This window comes from Rana temporaria, chromosome 5 (assembly GCF_905171775.1).
Source record: "Rana temporaria chromosome 5, aRanTem1.1, whole genome shotgun sequence".
NCBI lineage: Eukaryota > Metazoa > Chordata > Amphibia > Anura > Ranidae > Rana > Rana temporaria.
Window position 1 is genome coordinate 366,720,290 of NC_053493.1, and position 20,276 is coordinate 366,740,565.

Genomic DNA, 20,276 nt, shown 5'->3' on the forward strand with positions numbered 1-20,276 from the left:
CACTTTAGGCACTAGAGGACAATTGTCTTTTAGTTTCCTGTTTCCGTGGAAAGGCGCATACACTGCGGGTATTACTTCGGTCTCCGAGAAAATGGCGACTCCATAAATGTCCATCGCTGGAGACATTCTAGTAGAAAAGTCAGGTTAGTATGTTCACTCTAGCAGCCTGCAGATTCCTTCGGTGATTGGTCAGTGAACGGTAGGCGTTAAATCTCCATGGTAACGGCAAACAAAAATGCAGGCCGCCTAGTTTGCTCGGTAAGGAAAGCTGTGGCGTGTCGCCGGACTGTCCGAGTGTCTGCAGGTGAGTCCATAGAGGGACAGCGGCCACTCAGCCTCCCTCTGCGTGACATGTGTGTGTTATTAGGGTGCTATTGTGTATGGCTCATTACGTTATACGTGAAAAGTCTCTCCTCCAATCAGGAGCTGTAGCTTGCTTCTCCTGTGCTATTTGCAGTAGAGACGTTTAAGACAATCACTGCAAAGTTTGATATTGGACTATATTGTCATAAAGAGAACCTGTCACCCAAAGCCGTGGCAGACATTGTGTGTCTAAGGACCCCGATTACATCCGGGACGAATCTGACATTTCTCCCAGTAAAATCTGCATTTATTTTTTTTCTAGAAAAACACTTAGAACCCCCAAACATGATCTACTTTCTGAAAGGGGCGGCCCTGGAGGATGTTCTATTTTTTCTCATGATATTTGCGCAGTTATTTATCAAACGCATATTATCTGAAAAAAATCCCCGAAAATGTAATTTAGTGCACATAAACACAATATAGTACCAATTTTTTGGTAAAATAGAAAGGATGGGGTTGTGTCAGGTAAATAGATACCAAACCTTTCAAATCTTACAATTGCGCATGCCAGGTGCAATCACAAAAACTGTACCCAAAATCCTCCACGGGCAATACTTTACCAGCCTCTACAGGTTATCAGTATAGAGTTACCCATGAACGATGGCCCTAGAATTGTTGCTCTCACTCTGACCTTCATGACAGTACCTTACCTGTGCGGTGCAAATAATGTTTACATGCCACATGCTCACCCTGTGCTACATTTCTTTTATATGGGGTGTGTGTAGGGGGGTGGCAAACAAAACTAAGTCATCTAACCCCCACCCCGGGCATCGGCTCACTCACCGATCGATCGACACTTACCCAATCCAGGTCACGGGTGAGGGCTTCCCCCTCCGTCTCCTCTGTGTCCCGGCGGCCACTGCTTCTCCTCCTGGCCAATAGGGTCTTCGGACTCCCGGCCAATCGGGTCTCAGGACCCGTTTCCTGATTAGCCGTTAGGAGAAACGGTTAGACATTAGCGAAATATTAATTTGCTATTGTCACACAACAGGGTGGACTTGGGGCGCAGTGCACTGCACCCCGAGCCCACCCTATATAATATAATGTGTGTGTGATGCACTGAGAAATTCTCTGCAGCTGCAACTGACAGGCCCAGATTCACGTAGGGCGGCGTTACATTGAGCGGGCGTAGCGTATCGAATTTATGCTACGCCGCCGCCGCAACTTAGAGAGGCAAGTGCAGTATTCACAAAGCACTTGCGTCCTAAGTTACGGCGGCGTAGCATAAATGTGTTGGCGTAAGCGCGCGTAATTCAAATGATGAAGAGGTGGGCATGTTTTATGTAAATTAATCATGACCCACCGTAAATGACGCTTCGAACGAACGGCGCATGCGCCGTCCGTGGACGTATGCCAGTGCGTATGCGTCGGATAGAATGCCTAAGATACGTCGAACACTGCATATGACGTGAACGTAACTTACGCACAGCCCTATTCACGTACGACTTACGTAAACGACGTAAAAAGATACGCTTGTTCCAACGTCCATACCTTGCATGGGCTGCGCCACCTAGAGACCAGCTTTAATTTTACGCTGGCGTATGTCTTATGTAAACGGCGTAACTAATTGCGACGGACGTACGTTCGTGAATCGGCGTATCTTGCTCATTTACATATTCAACGCGGAAATCAATGGAAGTGCCACCTAACGGCCAGCGTAAATATGCACCCCAAGATACGACGGCGTAGGAGACTTACGCCGCTCGTATCTTGGCCAAATCTATGCGGAACTGATTCTATGAATCAGGCGCATAGATACGACGGCGGCCATTCGGACTTACGACGGCGTATCTGGAGATACATCGTCGTAAGTCTTTAAGAATCTGGGCCACAGTGTTTAGTGTGCAGGCCATGTGACCGGGAAATACAATTTTGGTGGTGGAAACAGAGACAGTAAATTATCTCAATAGGAATTCAGACAGCAATAAAAACTTGACAGAGGATCTAATCCCTTGCTACTCTATCCAAAACTTGAAGCGGAACTTTACCCATTTAGCAAGGAACATACATTCCACATTAATTATTAAAGTCAATAAAGTCACAAAAAGGAACATACATAAACCATGCAATGCATCATTACCGCACATTCGCTTTTCCTTCCAGTGGCTGCACGGTAATGCATGCTGCTGGTGTGAATGGGCCCTTAATATATGGCGTCCATGACAAGCAATCCAAATCTATCTCTTGCTTGTTCAGGAAATCAAATTCATATTGGTTTCATCATTGCTGCACTCTGTATTTAGATCTTTGATCCCTGTATTGATTACTAATAGCCAGATTCAGAGACAGTTACACCGGCGTATCAGTAGATACGCCGTCGTAACTCTGAATCTACGCCGTTGCAAATTTAAGTGTATTCTGGATACCAGATACGCTTAAATTGGGCTAAGATACGAGCGGCCTAAGTCTCGTACGCCGTCGTATCTTAGGGTGCAATTTTTCCGCTGGCCGCTAGGTGGCGCTTCCGTTGAGTTCGGCGTAGAATATGTAAATGACTAGATACGCCGATTCACAAACGTATGTGCGCCCGTCGCAGTAAAGATACGCCGTTTACGTAAGGCGTTTTCCGGCGTAAAGTTATTCCAACAAATAGCTGGTCTAGCCAATGTTAAGTATGGGCGTCGTTCCCGCGTCGAAATTTGGAAATTTTACGTTGTTTGCGTAAGTCGTTCGTGAATGGGGCTGGACGTAATTTACGTTCACGTCGAAACCAATAAGTCCTTGCGGCGTACTTTGGAGCAATGCACACTAGGATATGTACACGGACGGCGCATGCGCCGTTCGTAAAAAAACGTCAATCACGTTGGGTCACCATTTATTTATTTTTTTATCTTTTCCCCTTAGATTCCTGCTCGTTTTGTCTAGGGGAATCGGCTAGTTGTTTTAAAATATGAGCCGTACTTACCCGTTTTCGAGATGCATCTTCTCCGTCGCTTCCGGGTATGGGTCTTCGGGAGCGGGCGTTCCTTCTTGATTGACAGTCTTCCGAGAGGCTTCCGACGGTCGCATCCATCGCTTCACTATTAGCCGAAAGAAGCCGAACGTTGGTGCGGCTCTATACTGCGCCTGCGCACCGACGTTCGGCTTCTTTCGGAAAATCGTGACGCGATGGATGCGACCGTCGGAAGCCTCTCGGAAGACTGTCAATCAACATAGGAACGCCCAGTCCCACAGCCCATACCTGGAAGCGACGGAGAAGATGCATCTCGTAAACGGTAAGTACGGATCATATTTTAAAACATTTAGCCGATTCCCCTAGACAAAACGAGCATCCATCTAAGAGTAAAAAGTCATATATACGGGTGAACCTCCGCTTTAAGGCGGCGTAGCGTAAATACGATACGCTACGCCGCCTGAAAGATGCGGCGCCCTACCTGAATCTAGCTATAAACAATCTCCTATGTGTCTTGTGTATTTATCTACAATGACAACTGAACTCACCCCCGGTTACTACTCATTTTTTCTACATTAGGCCTTTTATGTGACTGTTACTGTATAGTCCAGATTATCTAACTTTTTCCTACTCTTTAGACATGAGCACTTCTGAGTTCTCCTCTGGCTTCTACCAAGGAACAACCAAAACATATGAAATTCCCCTCGATCACCTGGACTATAAATTCATCGAGAAATGTACAGATGTCCGACACCTTGAAAAGATTCTGCGAGTTCTCAGGTAATAATTTGGCCATCTAGTGCCGTAGAGGGAGGTGACTATAGGTGTGTATTGGTGTGCTTTGATTGCTGCTGTTTTCTTTTCATAGTTCTGTTACCCCATTTATGGCAGAATTCATTTACCACTGCAATTGGAATTCATGGAATCTATTAAATAAGGTGACATGTCAGAAACAGAAGAAAATAGAACACAGCCTTTTCCTTCAATAGGTTTTTATTAAAATATAAATTGAAACAAAATCATCTCCCATACAGTAAATTAAAGTCAAGTACAAAGTTATATGTGTAAAAAAAACTTAGAAAGCTATAGGAACTGAGAAATACACTAATTATCTAATTTACACAGCTCTTTACATATTGTACATTTGCATCTGTCCTGGGGGAGCTTACAATCTAAGCTCCCTATCTTTTATATACATACAAGTGCCAATGTACCTACTACTATGTCTTTGGAGGGTGGGAGGAAACCCATGTGAGTACATGAAGAACATGAATAATCCATGTAGACAGTGCCCTGCTTGGGATCCGAACAAAGATCTCCAATGCTGCAAGGTGGGTGTGCTCATCATTAAGCCACTGTGTTGTACACCTATATTTCTGATGGCAGAGAAATTGGGACAGATTCAAGTACAAATGCGGCGGCGTAACGTATCCTGTTTACGTTACACCGCCGCAAGTTTTTGGCGTAAGTGCTTGATTCACAAAGCACTTGCGTGTAAACTTGGGGCGGCGTAGCGTAAAGCCGTCCGGCACAAGCCCGCCTAATTCAAATGGGGCGTGTACTCGCGCCGAACGTTCTGCGCATGCTCCGTTAGGAAATTTCCCGCCGTGCTTTGCGCGAAATTACGGCGCCCCGATGTGTTTTTTGAACGGCGACGTGCGTAATGTACTTTCGTATTCCTGGACGTCTTGCGCAAAAAAAAAAAAAAATTGAAATTCGACGCGGGAACGACAGCCATACTTTAACATGGCTGTTCTAAAATGTAAGCCATGAAAAAGCAGGCTTATGTTTGCGACGGGAAAAACCAACTAGCGACGACGTAAGAGAATGCGACGAACGCGCGTACCTTCGTGGATCGCCGTAATCAGCTAATTTGCATACCCGACGCGGAAAACGACGCGAACTCCACCCAGCGGTCGTCGAAGTATTGCATCCTAAGATCCGAAGGCGTACGAAGCCGTAAGCCTGTCGGATCTTAGCCAAAAGCCGTCGGATCTTTGTTTGTGAATTACAAATAAAGATACGACGCGGCAAATTTGAAAGTACGCCGGAGTATCAGCAGATACTCCGGCGTACTTTTTCTGTGAATCTGGCCCATTGATCCCTATCTTAGAACATTGCCTTTAGGCTACTTTCACACTGAGGTGCTTTGCAGGCGCTATAACGCTAAAAATTGTGCCTGCAAAGCGCCCTGAAAGAGCCACTTCATTCACACTGGAACGGTGCGCTGGCATGGATTCTCAAAAAAGTCCTACTAGCCACATGTTTGAGGCACTACAGGAGCGCCCCTGTCCATTGTTTTAACCCTTTTTTTTCCAGAGCTAGCCGCAAAAACTACTGTAAAGTGTCGGTAAAAATAGCGGCGCTTTACCGTCGACGCCTCCCGCGCCCCAGTGTGAAAGTAGCCTAAGTCTTCTGTTATTTGCCCACAGGTTCAGGGACTTCTATGCACCCTGTATGTAGAATAGGCTGAGCTCCATCCAACCTATAGTAGGAAATTGAGCTACCTGGAACCTGCAAGTTCCTGAATAGTCCTTCAGATCAGTTTTTGGGGATACATTGGACACTGAGGTTTTTCAGTCGCTGACCTGACGCAAGCATGCAGATCAGGAATGTCAGATAAAAGTCAGGAGTTCGCTTGATACGTGATTCAGTAAGTATTTAAGCACGGGGGTCAGTATAAGAGCCAAGCTTTCCATTGCTTAGCTTTTAAGAGGTCATCTAAAGCCTAACATTTCCTGCCCAGCCAATGGCCAGGCTCTCCAACATTCTATAACTGGCCATGTGAGGTTTGAATTTTGTCTGTTTCCTGCTGAATTGGCTGAAATTCAAGCCATGGGTGACCTTTTTGGCATCACCTGGCAGACGAGCCTCAGTTAAAAACAGTTAAAAACACAAGGGAGTCAGTGAGAAAACTGACTCCCTTCCTATCCTATCAGATGAAGTTTCTGTTCAGGTACTCAGACAGCCATGGGTTCTGTGGATGCTGAGTACAATAGCTGGCAGGGCTAGAGGAATCTACTAGATTTTTCTAATTCGGCCTACTGGCTGAAGAAATTAATGAACTATACGTGTATGGCTAGCCTAAAGCTAAAATAGTTTCAAAACATTGCCCCCTCAGAACTGTAAGTATAGTGCCTGTTCTTTTACAGGGGAGGTGTTTTTGAATTCATTCATATTTTTGATTGGAACCAAGAAGAACCTCCTGTTGTTGCCTAGAAATGGAGGGTAATTTTACTATGGGGCTTGCATTGACTTGTTTGCTTCTGGAAGATGCGCCCCCCCCCCCCCTATCTAAAGCCCTGTTAATTCTCCCTTTTTATATTGAAATATCTGTATTATACTAAGATCTGGGGAGGAAGGACACTACCCGGACCTGATCGAGTTCTGTGAGAAGCGCATTGAAGGTCTGTCTCCACAGAGCCGTGCTTTGAGAAAAGACAAACCACCAGCAACTGCTGCTGATTTCTCCTTGGAGGATTGGAACCAAATTGATAATGACTTCAAGGTAAGAAGTGCTTTGTTGCTTGTTTTGATTTAAAGTCCAACTTGGGGCATCTACCTATTACCATGCAGGGGGAAAAAAGAAGCCAAGGCTGCATTGCTCACATTAAATATGGAGCTGTGTTCTGCAGGACTTCTGTTCCACCAGAAGATGTCCTCAGTCTGCCAGGTGTCATTCAACCTGGAGGACTGAGGACATATTATGAATGAATGGACATCATGGCCACACCCCCTAAAGGGTGCATTGACACAGTGTATTGTGTATTGAAGAAGAGAGTCGGACTGATGTCATCACTACCTGAAGACATCTGAAAAAGGTAAGTATGAATTAAAAAACAATAAAAAGCATATTATACACTAATGGCTAGATTCAGAAAGGTTTACGCTGGCGTATCAGTAGATACGCCGACGTAACTTTGAATCTACGCCGTCCTAAATTTAAGCGTATTCTGGTAACCAGATACGCTTAAATTAGGCTAAGATACAAGCGGCGTAAGTCCCCTACGCCGTTGTATCTTAGGGTGCAATATTTACGCTGGCCGCTAGGTGGCGCTTCCGTTGAGTTCGGCGTAGAATATGCAAATGCCTAGATACGCCGATTCACGAACATACGTGCGCCCGTCGCAGTAAAGATATGCCGTTTACGTAAGGCGTTTTCCGGCGTAAAGTTATTCCAACAAATAGCTGGCCTAGTCAATGTTAAGTATGGCTGTTGTTCCCGCGTCTAAATTTGTACGTTGTTTGCGTAAGTCGTCCGTGAATGGGGCTGGACGTCCTTGCGGCATACTTTGGAGCAATGCACACTGGGATATGTACACAGACGGCGCATGCGCCGTTCGTAAAAAACGTCAATCACGTCGGGTCACCACCCATTTACATAAAACACGCCCCCCTCATCCTCATTTGAATTAGGCGCGTTTACGCCGGCCCCATTTACGCTACGCCGCCGTAACTTAGGAGGCAAGTGCTTTGTGAATACAGCACTTGCCTCACTTACTTACGGCGGCGTAGCGTAAATACGATACGCTACGCCGTCGCAAAGATACACACATGTACCTGAATCTAGCTATAAGGGGGGCATTGAGAAGGGCTGAGCCCAGATTTGAGCTTTAAAAATACGCACAGATTTTGATATACTGAACTCTGATATGAAAATAAAAAAAACACAACTGCCTTGTGATTCACTTATTTCTGCTCAAACTTTTTGAAAGTGTGTCCACTTTCTTGAAGTAATTAAAGGAGTAAATCCAACTAAAAACGTACCATTATAGCTTACAAGTCCTTATATGCGACTGTATTCGCTTTCTTTTTTTTTATGCTAACGTCGTTTTCAGCAAATACAGAAAGATACGTGTTGATGCCAGATAGACAGTGTCCTTGTCACTTCCTGAGATGAATTTATGGCAAAAAACAATGCTATTTTTCTTCAGTTAACTATTAAAGCCCAACTGAACCCTCGGTTTAAATCAGTTAAATACATTCCAGGTTCATCAACACTAAAGGTGTCCAACGTCTTAGGCCGCGTACACACCACCAAACATGTCCGATGAAAACGGTCCGCGGACCGTTTTCATCGGACATGTCCGCTGGGAGGTTTTGGTCTGATGTGTGTACACACCATCCGACCAAAATCCCCGCGGACAGAGAACGCGGTGACGTATATGACACCGATGTTCTCTGACACGGAAGTTCAATGCTTCCACGCTTGCGTCGAATCTATTCGACACATGCGCCGGATTTCGGGTCGCTGGTTATACGTCATAACCAGCGGACATGTCTGATGAGTCATACTAACCATCGGACATGTCCGACGGACAGCTTTCCAGCGGACAAGTTTCTTAGCATGCTAAGAAACTTTTGTCCGCTGGAAACCTGTCCGCTCGGCCGCAAAACTGTCTGCTAGGCCCTACACACGGTCAGACATGTCCGCGGAAACTGGTCCGCGGACCAGTTTCAGCGGACATGTTCGGTCGTGTGTACAAGGCCTTACGGTTTGTTTTCTTTCTAAAGAAATCACAGTCATAAGTAGAAAAGCCTGTCCCCTGCAAGCATGCTGCACAGTGGGGAAGCAGTGATCTAATTTCAGAGATCTGATATGCCCCATACTGAGACAAACCCATAGCTCTCCAATTATCTGATTGGAGAGTTACCCCCTCTGTTGAATCAGAGGTATATGTCAGACCTCGGCAGAGAGATCACTGCTTCTTCAGAGACCAAAGTCCCACTCTGCAGCCTGAAACTTTCCTTAAATCTGTTTGTCCTCACCTTTTATATTTTTGAACCTCCTGGGTGGGACAGGTCACTCACTATTTTTCCTGCCCTGCTGACACAACGGGACTTGTACATTTCATTTATAGAAATTAAACTACAGCCCACAACCTTCTGCGCTGCATTTATTATTTTTTGACAAGATTTTTTTTCTGCTAATGTGCAGTTGGGGTACCAGGCTAAAATACAATAAGTCAGCACGCTCTCAATAGAGGAGCGATAGAAGGACTCTAAAATGTTTTTCCCTAGGCCATTTTTCCTGCGAAGTCTCAGGAAATAACCTGGAAGGCTACTCCTTACAGTAACCGTGGGTCGGACTTTAAGGCATGGAAACAATGGAGAAGTATAAAAAAAAACACAATATTTATTGAACAAAATACATAATATAATAACAGTGTTCAAAAATTTAAAATCATATAAAAATGATACAGTTTGTACAGTGAGCCCTTGTGCGTCTACGCGTTTCGCTGTGAGGCTTCTTCAGCACACGATCAAGGTTTAAAGGAGTAACAAGGAAAGAAAACGACCCACGGTTACTGTAAGGAGTAGCCCTCCATGTTTTTTCTCCAAATTACGGATGTGGCAGTGTGAGTGCTTTCTTTTTTTTTTATCAAGTCTCAGGATATATATCTGTTGCTGACAGTTCTTGGTGACAGCTGTCATGTTTGATGACCAGGATACATTTTCTGAAATATTAATGCCTAAAATCTTAAAAACAGATACCCGCTCTACTACTGACATGGAAACATGTCAGTTTTAAGCCTCGTACACACGATCGGATTTTCCGACAACAAATGTGTGATGGGAGGGTTTTGTCGGATAATCCGACCGTCTGTACGCTCCATCGGACAATTGTTGTCGGAATTTCCGACATCAAATGTTTTTTAACATGCTTTAAAATTTTCCGACAACAGATGTGTCTTGTCGGTTTATCCGATCGTGTTTACACAAGTCCATCGGAAAAAAAAGTACAAACACGCATGCTCCGAACCAATGCTAACCATAGCACAACATTAGCAGAAGTTGCCCAAAGGGTGGAACTAAAGAGCTGAAACCCCACATAGTTTTGTGTATGTTAGCTGAAAAAGTTATGCTGTCTGAATGCAGAACAAGTTCACAGCCAACGCCCTTTGCACAAAATTCCACGGATTTGACCGTTGGAAATCTGATCGTGTGTACGAAGCTTTACTCTTCCTAAAATCAATTATTAATTTTTGGTCTTCCAGTGTTTAAGGGCAAGTTGTTTGCCTCACACCACTCTACTAGATTAGCCACCTCTTTCATATAATGCTTCTCTTCTCCTCTTGTGATGCAACCTACTATGGTGGTATCATCTGCGAATTTGATGATGCTATTTGTAGAAAAACAAGGAGTACAATCACAAGTATTGAGAGTAAAGAACGGGGCTCAGTACTCAACCCTGTGGTACTCCTATGCTGACTACACACTGGGAAGAAACATGCTTACCCAGTTTGACCACCTGTGGGCGGTCTACCAGGAAGTCCTTTATCCAAGAGCAAAGGGAAGGGGGCAAATTCAGCTTCAACATCTTCTCCACCAATAGATCTGGGACAACGGTGTTGAAAGCTGAACTATAGTCAATAAACAACTTTCTGATGTAATTGCCAGATGACTTAAAGCCACATGTAGTGCAAGAGCAATAGCATCCTAAGAGCATCTATTGGCTCTGTACGCAAATTGATGAGGGTCAAAACTACCTGGTAAAGCTTCCTTTTTCATTTGTACCGGGGTAAGTGCAATCGGCCTTCAAAATTGTCCTTCAAACTATCTCCATTTGTTTTTTTGGGGTATCGGGGTAATAATAGAAGATTTTAAGCAGGTTGCAACTGTGGCCAATAAGAATGATCAAATAAATATATTAATAAAAACCCCTGCAAGTTGGTGAGCACAGACCTTAAAAACCCTCCCCAGGACCCTATCTGGACCCGTCGATTTCCTAACATTAACAGACTTAAATGCCTGACGCACTTCATGTTTCTGCACCACAGGATCAGCATCCCCTGTATGCGGGCTTAAAAGTTGTGTTTGCTGGGGTACTACTACTTTAAAACATGAAAAAAAGCTGTTTAATTCTTCAGTCAGTTGAATATTAAAATGTATACCCTGGTGAGTGTTCTCTTCATGATTTAGGATATGTTGTATCCAGGGCAGGACTTAGGGTGGTGGGGGCCTCTGGGCTTGAGTCACTTTCGGGCCCTACCCGAAAGTGACTCGAGCGTATCCAAAATTCCAGGGTCAGATTCAATTACACTGCTATAAGCAACCCATAATGAAAAGTGGAGGGTACTTCAAAGGGTTATGCCTAGGGAAGCAAAACAGCGTAAAATTAATGTGTGTACGGGGATAAATAACCCAATATCGCCACAAAGAGCCTGGCAAGGAAAGGGCTTCCGCTGTACCTGTCAGATGGAGAGGGATCATGTAATTCAGCCGTGCGAGCCGTCACGTCTGTCCATCGGTAGCCGCGATGTATACTGCGCATGGGCACAAAAAAACACTGACACAAGTCAGAGTGCAATGTATTCAAAGGGCAAATCCAGCAATTGGAGCCAAAGTAACATGCCACATCCAGCAAAAGGACAGACACCGGGCATAATATTACAAAAATGGCTTCACAAGGGTAATAGTAAAAAGACAGTTTGATCATTTTTGTCCTCCGTCCAAGTAGACAATGTCCCTAGAACAGGTAAAAATGCTAGACCAATCAACACACTTTAAATGAAAAATTAAACGTAAACGGGCTTAGCCCAGTCAAGCCCAATGGTAAGTCTGGCCCAGGTTGTATCCCTTTTCAACCTTCATGTTCATCATTCCCTCTAAAATATTCTTAAATGTTATTTTTATAAACTAATTTGGCCTCTTTTATGCCCTTCTTTAGATTGGCTCTAGAAAACACTATACTTAACCTTATCCCCATTCCTAAAGACACTATCCTGTTCTCTCAAAAGACAATGTACTCTTGGTCATCCAGGGCTCCTGATTGGGAAAGACCTTGATGCGCTTCCTTTCTGTAACAATGTCTACACAGTACAACTCAGTACCGTTTCAGTGTGTATGTGTAGGTCATGTTGTTCAAAAATGTTCCCGTTGGTCCTGGGAGGCAAATTTGTAGTCCAGCTTGGCTGGCAACCATGGCTGCCTCTATAGATACAGTGGAGGAGCGAAAGTAGCCACCCAGGGCCAGAACTTGTGTTATTAGGGATCACTGGATTGACAGGTGGAAAAAAAGAAAATAAATGCAGCCACCGCATCTATGGACTTGTAAGCTGCAATACAATACATTTTTGGGTTTAGATATACAAATCCTGAAATGTGAATTTTATATTTGTATATCTACTTGCTAAATTTTAAACAGTATGCTATGAGATTAAATGTATCACTAATGCAAATTGTATAGTTAATTACTGTTCCTTGTTACAACACTAGCGATTATGGTAGGTTTACCATACCAGTTAGCATTTTAGTTGATTATTTTCATTTATTTTTCAGAATTTTTTAACTGACATCAAGCTTAAAGAAGAACAGAAATCTGTCTTGGAGAAAACTATGGACAACCTGCCCCCTATTCGCAGTTTCTCCAGTGACCCCACACCTAATGAGGTTATTATTATTATTATACAGGATTTATATAGCGCTAACAGTTTGCGCAGCGCTTTACATCAGGGAAGACAGTACAGCCACAATACAAATCAATACAGGGCCCTGCTCATTACAGCTTACAATCTAGACAGGAGGGTCAAGTGGAACAAAGGGAAGTTAGCTGTGGGGGATGATCAGATGGACTCAAATTAAAATACAGTTGTTAGGTGTGGGAAGGGTAGGCTTCTCTGAAGAGGAGGTTCTAATTTTATGATGATAGTGTATGACTAAACTGGGATATGTTGCTTTTATCTGCAGATTACCGTTTACTTCTTCAGGTTGTTGAAATTATCTGTCCTACCAAAAAGATGTGCGCTTATTTTTTTTTTTTTTTTACTTTCTGGTTGCCGCCTCGCTAAAATGTGTTTAAAAAAAAATGTAATATATTGCAGCTTGTTAGACCTTGGATGATGAGCCTGCAATAGTTTTAATTTTTTTTTTCAGGCTTTTTTCCCTTAATTTTCACCTGGTACTGTAATCCTGTGAAAAAAAAATAAAAAAAAAATATATATATATATATATATATATATATATATATATATATATATATATATATATATATATATATATATATATATATATATATATATATATATATATATATATATATATATATATATATATATATATAATATAACAGAATCCAACCTGCATTCATTAATGACTTCATCAATACAACAGTTTTGGACCCCAGGAGGATCCCTCCTCTGGTACAGTAAACATGAAACAATCGTGTTTCTTGTACCCGAGGAAGGATCTTTGTTGGGTCTGAAATTTTCTTTTTTAATTATAAAGTAATTAATGAAGATGGAAATTAAAGGATAAAGAGCTGCAGGTTGGATGTATAAGATGGCCGGCGCAACATCTGCTGTGCACCTTTATTATCTGTAGTTACTGGGTGAGTGTTGCCAGCAATATTTTAAACTAATAAATATATATATATATATATATATATATATATATATATATATATATATATAATATATATATATATAATCATTTCAGTTGTGTCTGGCTTTCGACTAGTTTTGTATAGGCCAGCTCTCTGGGCTCTCTGGATGTCTGATGTGCCGGAAAGCCTTTTTCACAATTTTCTTTGTCAATTTTTTTCTGAGATAAAGTTGGTCATCAGATCTTTCCTCAAACCTCCCCATTTATACAAGTTTGAAGTACAAGTCCCTGATTCAAGTAAATAAGAAAGGAATGTGGGACTTTTAATGAGGCAATTGACTTGTGGAGGTAGAGTGGGTAGTAAACATTATTTATTTGTAACAATGGTATGAAAAGTAAAGTATTTTCACTATATCTATATATATATATATATATATATATATATATATATATATATATATATATATATATATATATATATATATATATATATATATATATATACATGCACACATGGCATGAGCATAATGGATACATACTGTATTTATTGTCATATAACACTCACTTTTTTTACCCTGAAAATAGAGGGTAAACTGTGCCTGCGTGTTATACGCAGGGGGCTGTGGAAAGTTTTTTTCCTGAAACTTCCCTCTTAAAGTTAGGGTGCGTGTTATACGCCGATAAATACAGTATATGTCGGCTTGGCAGCACATGAGAGGTAATGAATATTGATAACATGTAATACAAGGTATTTCCTATTAGCAGGCATTGTACACCATATTTGTACAAGCTTGGGACTGGTATTCTCTGACCAGGGGAATACTGTCTAAGGCTTCTCTTATCATGTCTGGCAAGGGGTCAGGGCACTTCTTCCAGGCCATTGTTGTAGTTTGGATGCTGGAAAACAATAGTTTTGTTGACTTTGTCCGCTGAAAGGTGTAAAAAGCGTCACCCATGGGGTTTTCATGCAGTGTTGCAAAACATTCTGTAAATTAGTACACAGACTCTAGAGAAAAATAGGATGAACTATAGATAGGACCACCAAATGTAGAGCTTATCTCTACACATTGATCAACAAGCATGTTTTATTGTAGGAAGGGATAGCATGGGCTGTTGTGCACCAGCACTGATCATGATGTCACTGCTCCACTTCATGTATCAGACACTTTTTTGTTCTCTGGTACCTGTATCATGTGAGTGACCTCTGGCATTCAATAAGGAGCAGCGCAGCTGCTCAGCGTGGGACCTGAAAGTTAGCAGCTTCCACTGGGATCTTCTAGGTGTGACATATACATACTTGCATTGCTCCAAGCTGGACCACAGTAACTATGTAAAAATGTGCATACTTAACCTTCAGCTTTAACAAAGTTCCAGCGTTACTGGAATAAGAAAAAAAAGAAAAAGCAATACTAACAAGTCTATTTACAGGTCCAAGAGTCCAAAGACATATGGCTTGAAAACATTTACAGTAGACCTTTATCTCTTTATGACAGAATGAGGACACACAGAAAGGAGTCCCTGGCAGTGCTGTTACATATTTACCTCTTAAACGGCATCTTTCAACTCACCTTTCTCATAAATCAATAAGCCCTATAAAAGACCTCTAATTGATGGCAGTTTAGGAGGTTATTTGAACCTCTAAATGCATCTGGCTAGACTTGGCACAGCCTTCGATCCCCCGCCTGTTATTATAGGGTTTGCACGTATGGAGCGTAGCGCAAAGCATATAAATGACTTAACCTATGTGTTCTGGGGGGTGGAATTTACTAAAACTGGGGCCTAGTACACACTAGCATTTTTTTTTCAACCCAGCGAGCTGGCGCGGACAGCCATTTGCTGAGAGTGCTGATTGGATGCCGTTCAGCAGACCTTTTTCGGTCAGGACCAGGGCTCAAGTCCTGCGGGAAGGCGTGGGAACAGAGTTCCTGCACGTTTTTCACAGCAGGAACGCAGTTCCCTTTGCAGGACTAGAGCAGCCGAGCCTCCCGAACCAATCCTTCACTAAGTGGCAATGCCCAGCTCGAGTCACTGTCAGGGGCAGGCAAACCTTGGTATCCTTTATGCTACTGGCCGCTTCCTGTATATGGATTCATCGGGTAGTGTACGGGTATTCCGTCACTTCATCGATGCCGCAATGTCTCCTGGGAGCTTTTGTCATTGTTCCCAGGAGACATTGCGGAGGTCTGCCATGAGTTATCAGGGGATTTAGAAAGAAGCTTGACAAAAGCTCCCAGGAGACATTGCGGCATCGGGGAAGTGACGGAATACCCGCACACTACCCGATGAATCCATATACAGGAAGCGGCCAGTAACATAATTGATTACTAAGGTACAGTTGATCGACAAAAAAAAACATGCGATTTAGTAATTATGCATATGAGCGTATCATCTTTTTTTTTTTTTTTTTGGTGGGGGAGTGGATCTTGGGTGGGAGTTCCCACACTTTTTTCCCTAGGATTGGCGTAAAATGAAGGATGGATGGCCGCACTCCAAACCAAACAGGTTGTCTTTATTTAAACGAACAGCAAAAACATACCAGATCACAGCAACAAAAACATGAATAAGCACTAAGTCAGTGCGAAACGTCAGTTATCCTCCTGTTTCTGTTGCTGTGATCTGGTATGTTTTGCTGTTCGTTTAAATAAAGACAACCTGTTTGGTTTGGAGTGCGGCCATCCATCCTTCATTTTACGCCAATGCTTGCCTAGTGCACTGCCAGCACCCTTGGAATCCTACACCTGTGTATGACCCTATAGCAGACCCACCTTGAGCGGTGATTTTCCTTCTTTTTTCCCTAGGACTTGACCCCTGGTCAGGACCCTTTGACAGAAGACTAACATTCAGCCGGCTTCTGTCAGACTGGCTGCCGTACACACGGGCTGAAAGTTGGCTGGTTTCTATTGAACTGACTGATACCGCTCGATATTCAGCCTGTACTTACAGGGCTTTAGTAAATATCCCTCACTATATTTTCTTTTTGGAGTTGAACTTGTTTTTACAACATCTGATCTCACTTCTGTTTCAGCCTAGCAAAAAAGAAAATTGTGCAAGCATCTGTAAAGTGCCCCGAGATTACAGGGACTGGGACAGGTGAGATATAGTGATAATGATAATTATTGCTTGTGTGGCGTTTATTAACTACTACTGGTTAGAAGGCGATTTCATTAACTACTGCACTGATAACAGATAACTGCTTCTCAGTCCTTTGATTAAGATCAAGTGTAGTATGTACTGATAATTTAAAACACTCTGGTGTTCTGTATATAATGAAATAAGATATAATTTACTCATGAGACATGAGATGCCCTTGAGTCAAAAGATTATTGTTAAATCCTATTACAATTGAAGTCAATTGAGGTATACAAAAGGAAGATCCAGGTAAGCATAAATAATATATAGGTGTTACATGTTCATTGTATGTGAGTTAGAGGTGTTTATGTTACGTGTGTAATATGCAAATTATGTTGTTTTTAAACATTCTTGTATTTACAGCGTGTGCACATACCAGACATGCACATGGTGCATATACTGTGTGTGTGATATATATCAGTAATGCCTCGGATTGCGAGTAACACAGTTAACAAGTGTTTCACCATATGAGTTATTTTTTTTTTAAATCCTTACTCGGTTTCCGAGCAAAACAAGCAGCATTCAAGGCATTCTGCACTCAGAGCCACTCGGAAACACTGTGTCCGAGCCTCTCTCAGTGTTTCTGTGTGCATCCGAGTGGCTCCGAGAGGTTTCCGAGCATCTCTAGTCCCCCCCCACCTCTGGCCACCTCTGGCCTCTGGTTAATGATTAAGCACAGGTCAGATGTGTGAAACGCATCTACATGACTAATACCCGGTGTCCCTGAGGTATCCTGTTCATTTTTAACCACTTAAGGACCGCCTCCTGCACATTTACGTCGGCAGAATGGCAAGGCTGGGCACCTGCACGTACAGTAACGTCCTGTGCTAGTACCCAGCCATGGGTCGCGGGGGCGCGCCCGTGACCCGGTCCGAAGCTCCGGGACCCGCGGACCCGATCGCCGCTGGAGTCCCGCGATCGGTCCCCAGAGCTGAAGAACGGGGAGAGCTGTATGTAAACACAGCTTCCCCGTTCTTCACTGTGGCGGCGTCATCGATCGTGTCATCTATTTTATAGGGGGACACAATCGATGACGTCACACCTACAGCCACACCCCCCTACAGTTGTAAACACACTTGAGGTCACACATAACCCCATCAGCGCCCCATTGTGGTTAACTCCCAAACTGCAATTGTCATTTTCACAGTAAACAATGCATTTTTGTAAACGCTTTAAATTTTGCGCAAACCAACCGATAAACGCTTATTGCGATTTGTTTTACCAAAAATAGGTAGAAGAATACGTATCGGCCTAAACTGAGGAAAAAAAAAGTTTTTTTATATATTTTTGGGGGATATTTATTATAGCAAAAAGTAAAAAATATTGCATTTTTTTTCAAAATTGTCGCTCTATTTTTGTTTATAGCACAAAAAATAAAAACCGCAGAGGTGATCAAATGCCACCAAAAGAAAGCTCTATTTGTGGGAAAAAAAGGACGCCAATTTTGTTTGGGAGCCACGTCGCACGACCGCGCAATTGTCTGTTAAAGCGACGCAGTGCCGAATCGCAAAACCTGTCCGGGTCCTTTAGCTGCCTAAAGGTCCGGGTCTTAAGTGGTTAATAAAAAGCATTTTGTTTTGGAACCCCTGGATGTGCAGCGATTTCTTCTTTTCTCAAGTTTTCATGGAGGCAGGCCAGAGCTAGCACTCCTAGTTGGTTCCAATTAAGGTATTGCACAAACCTGGAGCAGCGGATCCCTTTCTCTTGACCTCTGGCCACGCAGTTTTGCATACAATAGAAATCACTGTGGAACTAATTATCTGAGTTTCCATTGACTTCTATGGGAAAACTCGCTTTGATATGAGTGCTTTGGATTACAAGCATTCTTCTAGAACGCATTATGCTCGTAATCCAAGGTACCACTGCATATATATATTCTGTTTTAGGCCCCTTCCACATGAGACAGATTCGTTTCAGCGGTGTCCACGGGCTCAGTGGGAGATCTCTCCATTAATCGCCACTGAGCCGGAGGCTGACAGATCCGTCTCTGCTCACTGAGCGGGGAGGGGCCTGTTGAGCGCCACTGATACCTATGGAGAGACTGGACGAAAACGGACAGCATGTCTGTTTTTCATCAGATCTCATCTCATCTGATAGGATGGATGGCGAATGTATCGCCATACGTCTAATTTTAGCGGATCAGAGCAGATCGGATGTCAGCGGACATGGTCACCGCTGACATCCGTCGCTCCATAGACCTGCATGGAGCATCCGTTCAGGTCCGCCTGTGTGAAAGGCGCCTTATTAACCGCTTGCCGCCCGGCGCACACAGATATACGCCTGCAGTATGGCACGGGCAGGCAAAAAGACGTACCTGTACGTCCACTTTAAGAATCGGTTGTTGCGGGCGCGCGCCCGACGGCACAAGTGCTCGCCCGCTGCGTTCTCTGTGAGCGCGCCCGCGGGTCCCGCGGACTCGATCGCCGCGGGTCCTGTGGACTCGATCGCCGCAGGCATACCCGCGATCGTCTTACGGAGAGATAGAACGGGGAGATGTTGGGGCAAACACAACATCTCCCCATTCTGCCACAGCAAGCCACGCCCCCCCTACAGTAAGAATCACTCCTTAGGGAACACCTAACCCCTACAGCGCCACCTAGTGGTTAACCCCTTCACTGCCAGTGTCATTTTCACAGTACCCAGTGCATTTTTGTAGCACTGATCGCTGTAAAAATTACAATGGTCCCAAAAATGTGTCCGAAATATGTAGAAGAATACGTATCGGCCTAAACTGAAGAAAAATTATGTTTTTATATCTTTTTTGGGAATATTTATTAAAAGTAAAAAATATTGAATTTTTTTCAAAATTATGGTTCTATTTTTGTTTATAGCACAAAAAATAAAAACCGCAGAGGTAATCAAATACCGCCAAAAGAAAGCTCTATTTGTGGGGAAAAAAAGGACGTCAATTTTGTTTGGGAGCCACGTCACACGACCTCGCAATTGTCCATTAAAGCGACGCAGTGCTGAATTGCAAAAAGTTGCCTGGTCCTTTAGCTACAAAATGGTCCAGGGCTTAAGTGGTTAAACAAAAACATGTTTTACTTGATGTTGTTTTGCTTTGTTTTGCCAATTTGCATTATACTTCTAGATATTTTGTTTTATGTTAGGTTTGATATTGATAAAGAACTATCAAACATTGATGAGGACACTGAGAAAACTGACCAGTCCAAGACAGTAATAAACACAACTGCTGCAAAGATAAAGAAATCAATAGACACATCAGGTAACAAATTCTGCTGGTCTTTCATACCTGTAATCGTTTTAACAGATAAATACCGTATTTATCGGCGTATAACAAGCACAGGCGTATAACACGCACCCTAACTTTAAGAGGGAATTTTCAGGAAAAATGAATTCCACAGCCCCCTGCGTATAACACGCAGGCACAGTTTACCCTCTATTTTCAAGGTAAAAAAGTGAGTGTTATACGCCAATAAATACAGTACCTGTAATCTTGTGAGTGTCATAATGTTTATCATTAAAGCGGGAGTTCACCCGAAAAACAATTTTTAACATTAGTTTGAGGCTCATTTTGTGAAGGGGAATCGGGTGTTTTTTTTTAAAT

General features: G+C 43.0%; 1 protein-coding gene across 1 annotated transcript in view; it reads left to right on the forward strand.

Moving 5' to 3' along the window:
- The first annotated feature begins 227 nt into the window (after window positions 1-227).
- SPAG1 (sperm associated antigen 1) overlaps window positions 228-20,276 on the forward strand; it is a 148,216-nt gene continuing 128,167 nt past the window's right edge. Inside the window, exons 1-6 of the mRNA XM_040354781.1 lie at window positions 228-304; window positions 3,895-4,036; window positions 6,605-6,764; window positions 12,539-12,649; window positions 16,605-16,669; window positions 19,819-19,934. Coding sequence (XP_040210715.1) covers window positions 3,897-4,036; window positions 6,605-6,764; window positions 12,539-12,649; window positions 16,605-16,669; window positions 19,819-19,934 — 592 coding nt within the window. The 5' untranslated portion in view covers window positions 228-304; window positions 3,895-3,896. The remainder of the gene's footprint in view (window positions 305-3,894; window positions 4,037-6,604; window positions 6,765-12,538; window positions 12,650-16,604; window positions 16,670-19,818; window positions 19,935-20,276) is intronic.